The sequence below is a fragment of the Oncorhynchus keta genome, chromosome 14, assembly GCF_023373465.1.
Source record: "Oncorhynchus keta strain PuntledgeMale-10-30-2019 chromosome 14, Oket_V2, whole genome shotgun sequence".
Classification (NCBI taxonomy): Eukaryota; Metazoa; Chordata; class Actinopteri; order Salmoniformes; family Salmonidae; genus Oncorhynchus; species Oncorhynchus keta.
Genome location: NC_068434.1, coordinates 13,226,396 through 13,237,912, shown reverse-complemented (window position 1 = coordinate 13,237,912; position 11,517 = coordinate 13,226,396). Strand labels below are relative to the sequence as shown.

General features: G+C 43.6%; 1 protein-coding gene across 2 annotated transcripts in view; it reads left to right on the top strand.

Annotated features, from left to right (window-relative positions):
- Window positions 1-177: 177 nt before the first annotated feature.
- The window catches only part of LOC118392864 (serine-rich coiled-coil domain-containing protein 1-like), a 113,312-nt gene continuing 101,972 nt past the window's right edge, over window positions 178-11,517 (top strand). For both annotated transcript variants that reach the window (XM_035784840.2, XM_035784841.2), the window contains exons 1-3: window positions 178-382; window positions 4,945-6,218; window positions 9,510-9,703. In XM_035784840.2, coding sequence (XP_035640733.2) covers window positions 4,970-6,218; window positions 9,510-9,703 — 1,443 coding nt within the window. In that variant the 5' untranslated portion in view covers window positions 178-382; window positions 4,945-4,969. The remainder of the gene's footprint in view (window positions 383-4,944; window positions 6,219-9,509; window positions 9,704-11,517) is intronic.

The window sequence follows — 11,517 nt, the reverse complement described above, 5'->3', positions numbered from 1 at the left end:
ATTTTTGTTAGTGGCCATACTGTTGCTTGACAATAAGCTCAGCATTATCCATAACTCAATGGCATCCTCAGGCCAGCAATTGAATCAGAAGCACCACCAGCTTCATGAAGATGCGGCTCACTCTTCAGGGAAGGTGTGAGGTGTACGTCATCCACGCTCGTGGTCTGTGTAATACGGAAGAGAGGATGAGAGACATTCCACGTCATTGAGGTGCACTTGTGCGATATATATATATATTAATAGTTTAGCTATTTCCATAAGATTTTCATGCGTTTGCACACCATGGTTAAGTTAATATTGAATCATTAGAGATGTAATTATATTCAGACCAGCTTCGTCTTTCACTGAAAGGAGCGGCCTGGACATTGGAATTCAGCTGAAGGTAAAACATTAGCTAGTTTAGCTTGTTAAGTTAGCCGCATCTTTTTCGCCGGGTCTCGAGGGCTCACATGCACCTTGCTTGTCACCTAAAAACAGCTCGGTGATAACTAGATTTGAGTCGTCGTCTGCAACTTTGGTATCATGGATGTATTTGGTTTGAATTACTTGCCTGGTCCATGGCTTTCCAGTTGAATGTGTCCTTACCAAGAATAACATTGAGATTATGTTTGGGCACGTACAGCTTCAAAATTGTTGACGTTTGACAGATCGACCTGCTATCCTGCGTGCAGAGATTGAAGCTAGCTAACGTTAGCTAGCGACAATAGGCGACATTTTAATAGCTGAAGTTAATCAAGATTGACATCTAGTTAGGTATCAATATACCCATATTAACATTTTAATAGCAATCTAACAGCACCTAACGTTAGCTAGTTCGTTTCCGGCATTATATACACCAGTGCAACAACTGTCAAGTGTTTTCAACAAGGGATTAGCTAGCTAACTAGTTGTCATAGCTACTAACGTTACAGTACTGCCCGTGTCCTTTATGGAAGGGGTTTTGTGCGGCGTGATTTATTACATTATAGTTAGTTACCTTGTTACTACCTAGTTACTGCATTGCATTCAACTGAAGACCTAACTAGTCTTGTTAGGATAGGATGATATTAAGTGTTATGTGCCTTGTATATGCCTTGAATTGAAATAGGTAAAAATGTCTCGTCTTTGGAGTCATATAGCCGCTAATGGTCATTGTGTTTAGTGAGATGATGCATAGCTAGGTAATTCATTACATGAAGACAATAGCAGTTGCAGTACAGTATCTGGTTGAGTTTGTTGTTGTTACATGTAAGCTGTTGTCATTCAGGAAACACCCATCAGTCACATTCTATTATACACCTTGTTTCTGCCATTAACGTTAAAAGAGGGGAGAAATATGTAGGTGTAGGTCTATGAATAATGAACTGTGGGAAGACCTTACATAACTTGACTAGTTGGGACATGGGCAATACACCATAGCAGCATATCAAGCCGCATCATCTTATCTTAAAAAGGGCACATTGTCTGGAAACAGACTTGGTCTGAATGGAATGACTATGGCTTCTGAAAAAAACATAGTGCACTATAAAGGGAATAGTGCCATTTGGGATGCAAGTCTATGGCGTGTTTGTGCTGGTTGCATTTTCAGAACAGCAATTCCAATTTTCAAGACCTCTTTGTCAACATCAATCATGAGAAAAGAAAAACAGCAGGTAGTGAATACTTGGCCATTCACCATCAATGTCAAGCATATGTATGACCAGTGTATTAAGTGCTTGATTTGTTAACATTGTTTGCCACTCAGTGAATTACACGAGGTCTTATGATTGAGGGCTTATATTTAGCCTAGGTATAATTTGACGATCCCTGAATTAATCATATTATTCCCTACTGTTTTAAATGCAGTGTTTTGACCTTTAAATTGTGCAACAAAGCTTATTTGGAGAAAAAGTTTAATATATATATATTTTTTTAAGATATCGTAAATCGGCCATAAATTTTAAACATTTTTTAGATGATTTGTAGGCTATATTGCCCAGCCCTACCTACAGCTGCAAATATTGAGGGAGTTTATAATAATTCTTACCCTATAATAATGTACTAAATCACAGATTTGGCACATCATTACACATGTTAGACTACACATTATGAAATACACTGAGTGCTCTTTCCATGACTGACTGACAAGGTGAAAGCTATGATCCCTTATTGATGTCACCTGTTAAATCCACTTCAATCAGTGTAGATGAAGAGGAGGAGACATGTTAAATAAGGATTTTTAAGCATTGAGACAATTGAGACATGGATTGTGAATGTGTTCCAGAGAGTGAATGGGCAAGACACAATATTGAAGTGCCTTTGAACAGGGTATGGTAGTAGCTGCCAGGCGCACCTGTTTGAGTGTGTCAAGAACTGCAACACTGCTGGGTTTTTCACACTTAACAGTTTCCCGTGTGTATCAAGAATGGTCCACCACCCAAAGGACATCACTTTACACAACTGTGGGAAGCATTAGAGTCAACATGGGCCAGCATCCCTGTGGAATGCTTTCGACACCTTGTAGGTGGCCGGACCTCACTAGTTGCAGGATTTCATTTGGAGAGAGAGGGGAGAAAGAGGTCAAGGCTTAGGGTAGTTCTGTGTGAGTAGGACTCAGTAGACTCAATAGGCTGAGTGAATGAGGCGCAAAGTACAAATTAATGAGGAGCATCAGTGCCTTCGCAAAGTATTCAGACCCTTTGACTTTTTTCACATTTTGTTGCATTACAGCCTTATTATAAAATTGATTACATAGTTTTTTTCCCTCAATCTACACACAATACCACATAATGACAAAGAAAAAACAGGTTTTTATAAATTTTTTCTAACTTATGGAAAAAAAAAATATATATCACATTTACATAAGTATTCAGACCCTTTACTCAGTACTTTGTTGAAGCACCTTTGGTAGCGATTACAGCAATGAGCATTCTTGGGAATGACGCTACAAGCTTGCCACACCTGTATTTGGATAGTTTCTCTCTTTGCAGATCCTCTTAAGCTCTGTCAGGTTGGATGGGGAGCGTTGCTGCACAGCTATTTTCCGGTCTCTCCAGAGATGTTGGATCGGGTTCAAGTCCGGGCTCTGGCTGGGCCACTCAAGGACATTCAGAGACTTGTCCAAAGCCATTCCTGCGTTGTCTTGACTGTGTGCTTAGGGTCGTTGTCCTGTTGGAAGGTGAACTTTCGCCCAAATCTGAGGTGCTGAGCGCTCTGGAGCAGGTTTTCATTAAGGATTTCTCTGTACTTTTCTCCATTCATCTTTGCCTCGATCCTGACTAGTCTCCCAGTCCCTGCCGCTGAAAAACATCCCCACGGCATGATGCTGCCACCACCGTGCTTCACCGTAGGGATGGTGCCATGTTTCCTCCAGATTTGATACTTGGCATTCAGGCCAAGGAGTTCAACCTTGGTTTCATCAGACCAGAGAATCTTGTTTCTCATGGTCAGAGAGTCTTGGTGGAGTGCTGCAGAGATGGTTGTCCTTCTGGAAATTTCTCCCATCTCCATAGAGAAACTCTAGAGGTCTGTCAGAGTGACCATTGGGTTCTTGGTCACCCCCACTGATCAAGGCCCTTCTCCTCCGATTGCACAGTTTTCCCGGGCGGTCAGCTCTAGTAAGAGTCTTGGTGGTTCAAAACTTCTTCCATTTAAGAATGATGGAGGCCACTGTGTTCTTGGGTACCTTCAAGGCTGCAGAAATGGTCTGGTACCCATCCCCAGATCTGTGCCTGGATACAATCCTGTCTCGGAGCTCTACGGACAATTCCTTCCACCTCATGGCTTAGTTTTTGCTCTGACATGCACTGTCAACTGTGGGACCTTATATAGAGAGATGTGTGCCTTTCCAAATAATGTCCAATCAATTTAATTTTCCACAGGTGGAATCAAGTTGTAGAAACATCTCAAGGATGATGAATGGAAACAGGATGCACCTGATCTCAATTTCAAGTCTCATAGCAAATGGTCTGAATACGTATGTAAATAAGGTATCTGTTTTTATTTTTAATACATTTGCAAAAAAATTCTAAACCTGTTTTCGCTTTGTCATTATGGAGTATTGTGTGTAGATTGCTGAGGATCTTTTTTGATTTAAGCAATTTTAGAATACGGCTGTAACATAACAAAAATGCAGAAAAAGTGAAGGGGTCAGAATACTTTCCGAATGCGCTGTAGACTAACTCTTTGACAACTGCTCTTGAATCGGCATGTGCCACTTTGATGTCATAATGTTTTGCAATGATAAGCAGATTCGCCTTCGTACATTTATCTAGCATCTCCCATATAGTGTTTTCCACAAATCCTTCCAACTTAAAGTCCATGTTTTTTAAAAATTATTAAACATTTTGAAAGGAACCTGTTGACTAGCTAGGTCTTTTTCATTTCTAAATTTGCACTTAGAGTGACATAATCAAGTTAACAGTGCTCATGGGTCCTTTTACATAGAAATGCCACACTAGTCTAACTGTGTGAAAACAGACCAGAGTACAGTATCTCTGGTTTAGGCTATTATCTCTGTGGGACTTTGAGGTAGATTTAGTTACAGATAAGGAAGTTTGCTGGAATGTAAAACTTTGATAATAAAGTTTGATAATACCCTCCTAGGACATTTCTAACCTGGATATGCAACACATTCTATTTGAACAGGCTTAGATATTAAAGGGAGTTACTATTTATGTATTATAGCCTATAGGGTAATTGATTTATGTTGTGTGAACCATGTCTATGAAAGATATGTTAAAGTGAATGGAAACATTCCTTACTTGAAGGCCCATGGGTAGGTAAAACAACTTATTACCGCATAGGCGTAGTCCATCCTATATCCTAACCTATAACCAAGCTTATTCCAATTCATTTATAGCCTACTTGAAATTATAGGTTCACAGAACATTTTTGTTTTTGATGGGACCTTTTAAAAAAAAAATCAACCTGAAGCCCTTTCACTGTGTCTCACTCTCTGACTGTGATGGGATGTCTGTTTTGCAGAGTGATTGACTGCTGCTTAACCTTGATGGGCGAATCAGGGTCGTGCCGCTCCACGCTCGTCTCCAGGCTGCCCATCTTCAGGAGGAGCTTGAGTAAGAGGCAGGACTCGTTGCCCTCCTCCCCGTCCTCAGGCGGCGTGGGCAATGGCGTCCACACCTCGTCCCCCTCCAGCACCAACTCTAGCAACAGCAGCACGGGAAAACGTCGCAGCCTGTTCCGCACGCCCTCCATCCGCTTCAGCAGCAAGAGGAACAGCGAACCACTACGCATCCAGACCCCTCCGCTAGATCCAGCCCAGGACTCTAACGGCAGCCAGGCCAACCCTCAGATGGGCTTTCACGATGGCGCTGGGCCTCCACGGGCCAAGACGCGGCACTCATTTGGCTTCGGTGGCCACCGGCAGAAGAAGATCACCCGTTCGCAGACTGAGGACTTTGAAAAGGTGTCTTCCACGGCCAATAGGAATGTCTTCATCAAATGCATCAGCTCAGCTACCAATGAGGGAGACGACTCTGGGTTTCTGGAAGACTACAGCGGCGGCAGCAAACGCTCATCCAGGCAGAAGAAACAGCTGCTGCCCAAGTCATTCTCTGCACACCACCGCTTCTCCAAGAACTCTGAGCAGTGCAAGCCCACAGAGGTGAGCATAGAGCCCCCAGCGTCCGGGGGTACCCTGGGCTCGTGGCCAGGTGAGCTGCTGGGGGAGAGCTCCCTGCAGTCGCCCATGCTGTCTGAGGACCACACCACAGTCCTCACACCCTCCGAGTTTAATGTCCCCATCACAGAGGACACTGTGTCCGAGGTGGATGCGCTACCCGCACCCAGCCCAGCCGACCCGCCAGACAGCAACTTCAGCCATGTCGTCTCTACATCCCAAGTGTTCTTCACGCCTGCCCAAGCTGCCACAGACAAGCCCCTCCTGCCAGACACCAGCACAGCCAACACCACGGAGTGTGAGACTGCAATTCCTGTCACAGGGCCAGCAACAGCTGCAACAACACCAATGCCACCGCAACAACAACAATCACAGGAATATAAGGAAGAGGGGGAAGAGGAGAAGGAGGATGTGCCGGTGGTGGAGGAAGAGGTGAGACCAGAGCAGACGGAGACTAGTGAGAGCGAGGCAGGCCCAGTGCGTAGTAAAGGCTACCATTCCAATCCAGAGCAGTCTGAGAGGAGGTCCAGGAACTCTGTACTCATCCAGGAACCAGGGAAGGGAGCGTGCTGCGGTAGACATGAACTCAGATCATGCCACCTGAGGAAACCCCACACAGGTAAGAACTAAAGACGTTTATGTATCCACATGTGCAGTACTGATCTACCTCTATGTGATTGTCATTGATAATGCAGAGAGGAGGGGCAATGCTCTATGTAAATCCTTGACCAAGTATATTTGGCCAAAAAATTTTGCACGCTTGCGTTTCGATCGGCAACATTTTCTATTCAAACTTCACACTGATTACACATGTAGAAGGCAGACGAATAGACCTAGTCTGAAAGGAAGGCTATGCTTTATGTACTCTTTGTTGGATGATGCAGAAATCAGGAAGTACCAGAGTCAGATTTACATGGCTGATTGGGCAGCACTATTTCAGTTCCATGTACAGTGGGAACTATTTCCTCATAAAGGTATTAACCAATGGACAGCGGTTTCCTTAGACAATGTAGGCTCTATTCATTGAGATCCCAACATTGTATCGCTCCCTTTATGGCATCTGTGAGCACACAGAAGTTGTCAATTTTGTTCTACTACTACTTTTATGAGTTGGTAAACAAACTGAAAGAGTGCACACTGCCACCTGGATTGTCTGAACAGGAATGAAGCCAAGGTTGCCTATTTACTGCCACCTGGAGGGTATTGTCTGAACAGGCACAGTGATGCCGAAACGTTGGGTGTTTTACCCTATAAATGTGCGACTCTCTTTATTTTTAATGAACAGGTATAAAGCCAAGGTTGGGGATTTACTACCAGCTGCAGTTATGGAATGTTTGCAAAACAGTCCTGTTCCTGGAGAGCTACCCTCCTGTAGGTTTTTGCTCCAACCCCGATTCAGCTTATCAACCAGCTAATCATTAATCAGGTTTGCTAGATTAGGGTTGGAGTGAAAACCTACAGGACTGTAGCTCTGTAGAAGCAGGTTTGAAGAGCCCTGCTCTAGTCAAACGTGGATAACAGCTACTGGGATAATTGCTAGACTTTGGCTATGTTTTTCTGAAACAGCCCACTAAACTTGAACAGTGCTTTGAATATGATTATGTCTGAATAGTTTTCCCTGAGACAACTGTGTGTTAATAGCATTAGTTAGCCTACTGGTTGTGGGCGGTGTTAGGCAATCCATAATGATAACACATCCCTTTTGTTGTTCATTTTTTATGTTTCCAACTAAGCTGCACTCAGCCCCCGGGACTGCTGTGCAGAAGAAATATCACCCTGCTCAGAGAAGCACAAGATTGAGCTTCACTCAATGTTCTAGAGTTTTCCCCTTTAGTTAACACTGTCAACGTTCTAGAGTTTTCCTCTTTAGTTAACACTATCAATGTTCTAGAGTTTTCCTCTTTAGTTAACACTATCAACGTTCTAGAGTTTTCCCCTTTAGTTAACACTATCAATGTTCTAGAGTTTTCCCCTTTAGTTAACACTATCAACATTCTAGAGTTTTCCTCTTTAGTTAACACTATCAACATTCTAGAGTTTTCCCCTTTAGTTAACACTATCAACGTTCTAGAGTTTTCCCCTTTAGTTAACACTATCAACGTTCTAGAGTTTTCCCCTTTAGTTAACACTATCAACGTTCTAGAGTTTTCCCCTTTAGTTAACACTTTCAACGTTCTAGAGTTTTCCCCTTTAGTTAACACTATCAACATTCTAGAGTTTTCCTCTTTAGTTAACACTATCAACATTCTAGAGTTTTCCTCTTTAGTTAACACTATCAACGTTCTAGAGTTTTCCCCTTTAGTTAACAATATCAACGTTCTAGAGTTTTCCCCTTTAGTTAACACTATCAACGTTTCCCTATACTGTGGGAATTGTGATCGAATCAACAGAATATTCAACCTTTTCAGTGCAACATACTAAAATAAAACAAACAATATTTTCTTGTGGGCAGAGTTCATTGAAGTATGTTCATATTCCACTGACAGGCACGACTCAGGCCCATACTCTACACAGACCGGTGTGCCATAACCAGAGTTATGGGAGCCCTATATGCAAATAGACCATTTTCATATATGGATCTGTGCCGTTCACTTTGAACTGAACTGTGTTTAAAGCATGAGTGGTCGTGAGTAGATGCGCTTGTTTTGAGATCAAAGCAAGAGCTGCATGTAGCCACGTGTGTACATTTGTTCATATTCTTTGCCAGTAAGTGAGTTATTAGTCCAGTTATAGCTAATTTCTATTCAGCAATGGGGGAGTGGTTGTTTCTTACAAGAGTACAAAACGTGCATTTCTAGCCCTCTTTGAAAAGCAAGTCAGGTAAAGAGGTTTTTTTCTGTCTTAAAAGGGGCAGTGTTGTATTTTGAGACAGGCTTGAATAAGCTAAGTAGCCAATAGACCCCTTTCTGCATTTGCAAATATTGCCGCACGAGGACGATGCACCCAAGTTGGTGGCAGAACATGGGGGATTTCTTATAGAACGGCAGCAAAAAAAAGCCTCTATTTACATGTTTCGTTTGAGTGCATTTCATACTATTTTTGGATTATAATTGGATTTTAAGGCTTGTATGAATGTCCTGCTTAATATGTCTGTCATCAACGCAAATCAACTGCATTATACTTATACTAAAATAAAAAATCACTTCAACCTGTAAAATAGCTCTTTGGCTAGCTTTTGCTACATGTAACATAGATGCAGGGAGTCAGGAAGCAAGTGCAGTTAGTGAGTTTAATGCCAAAGAATGATACAAAACAAGAAAAGTGTCTGAACATGGAAACAGAAACAATATTGCCTGGTGGGTTATAACAACGGAGTGCCCTATGAAGGGGAAGCAATCAAGGAGGTGATGAAGTCCAGGGGTGCGTAATGAAGGTTACCAAGTGGGTGTGAGGATGGGTTGACAGGACCGGTGGTTAGGAGACTGGCCACATTGAGCACCGGAGAGGGGGAGCGGGAGTGGGCGTGACACTACAGCCTATGTCAATGAGCATTAGCATTCTAGCTAACAACTGCTGCACCCAAAATAGTTATTTTGCAAAGATCACAACCAATATAATCTTAGCGACTATTCAAGCATAAGTAAAAAAAAAAAAATGTATGCGTATGAGAACTTAAAACAGTTATTTTATCCAGGCTGTATCACATCCGGCTGTGATTGGGAGTCCCATAGGGCGGCGCACAATTGGCCCAGTGTCGTGCGGGTTTGGCCGGGGTAGGCCGTCATTGTAAATAACTTTTTTTAAAGTGTATTTATTATTATTTTCTCCCCGATTCTGTGGTATTTAATTGGTAGGACAGTCTGTTCACAATCGAATAGGACAGTCTGTTCACTTGTCTTATTGCCTCTGTTTTGCCTAGTTCTCCACATCAGTCTCTTCTGTTTTTTTGTCTTGTGCTCTGCCTCTCCAGTGTCCATGTGCAGCAGTGGCGCCAGTCCCTACCATGAAGTGATACGCATGGAGCGCCGGCTCCGCTCCTCCTCGGAAGGGGCTGGGGTGCCGCGCCGGCTCCACCTCAACCTCAAAGAGCCCCACAGCGCCACCGAGGGTAACGTCCTGCTCAGAAAGAGGAACAACTCATCCTCCTCCAAGCTGGGCAGCCTGGTAGGTGTTTACGTCACTACAGTACAGTTACAGTCCAGTACATTAGGGTTACAATTAGGGTTGCAAAACTACCGGTAATATTCCAAAGTAAGCAGAATCTTCTATGGCAATCTATGGTAACTTTGGTTACTTATACTTCAATAACATAATGTTAAAATCAAATTGTATTAGTCAGATGCACCGAATGGTGTAGACCTTACAGTGAAATGCATACTTATGAGCCCCGAACCAACAATGAGGTTTAAAAAAAAAAGAAGAGAATAATAATAAGAAATAAAAGTAACAAGTAATTAAAGAACAGCAGTAAAATAACAATATCAAGACTATATACAGGGGGGGACCGGTAAAGAGTACATTTTTATCTTCTTCTGACACCGCCTGGTATGGAGGTCCTGGATGGCAGGAAGCTTTGCCCCAGTGACGAACTGGGCCGGACACACTACCCTCTGTAGTGCCTTGCGGTCGGAGGCCGAGCAGTTGCCATACCAGGCAGTGATGCAACCAGTCAGGATGCTCTCAATGGTGCAGCTGTAGAACCCTTTGAGGATCTGAGGACCCATGCCAAATCTTTTTGGTCTCCTGAGGGGGAATAGGTTTTGTCGTGCCCTCTTCACCACTGTTTTGGTGTGCTTGGACCAATCTAGTTTGTTGGTGATGTGAACACCGAGGTACTGGAAGCTCTCAATCTGCTCCACTACAGCCTCGTCGATGAGAATGGGGGCGTGCTCGGGCCTCTTTTCCTGTAGTCCACAATCATCTCCTTTGTCTTGATCACGTTGAGAGAGAGGTTATTGTCCTGGCACCACACGGCCAGGTCTCTGACCCCCTCCCTATAGGCTGTCTCGTCATTGTCAGTGATCAGGCCTTCCACTTTAGTGTCATTGGCACACTTAGTGATGGTGTTGGAGTCGTGCCTGGCCGTGCAGTCATGAGTGAACAGGGAGTACAGGAGGGGACTGAGCACACACCCCTGAGGGGCCACTGTGGGCACAGGGACTATGGTGGTCTGCTTAAAACATGTTGGTCTTAAAGACTTGGACAGGGAGGGATTGAAAATGTCAGTGAAGACACTTTCCAGTTGGTCAGCGCATGCTCTCAGTATATGTCCTGGTAATCCGTCTGGCCCTGCGGTCATGTGAATGTTGACCTGTTTAAAGGTCTTACTCACAACGGCTGTGGAGAGCGTGATCACACAGTCTTCCGGAAAAGCTGGTGCTCTCATGCATGTTTCAGTGTTATTTGCCTCGAAGCGAGCATAGAAGTAGTTTAGCTCGTCTGGTAGGCTCGTGTCACCGGGCAGCTCTCGGCTGTGCTTCCCTTTGTATTCTGTGATAGTTTGCAAGCCCTGCCACAACCGACGAGTGTCAGAGACGGTGTAGTATGATTCGATCTTAGTCCTGTATTGACACTTTTTCTGTTTGATGGTTCGTCGGAGGGCATAGCGGAATTTCTTATAAGCTTCTGAGTTAGTCCCGCTCCTTGAAAGCGGCAACTCTAGCCTTTAGCTAGTGCGGATGTTGCCTGTAGTCCATGGCTACTGATTGGGGGTATGTTCGTACAGTCACTTTTGATTACGTCATCGATGCACTTGTTGCTGAAGCCAATGACTGATATGGTATACTCCTCAATGCCATCGGAGGAATCCCGGAACATATTCCAGCCTGTGCTAGCAAAACAGTCTTGTAGCTTAGCATCTGCTTCATCTGACCACTTATTTATTGATCAAGTCACTGGTGCTTCCTGCTTTAATTTTTGCTTGTAAGCAGGAATCAGGAGGATAGAATTGTGGTCAGATTTGCCAAATGGAGGGCGAG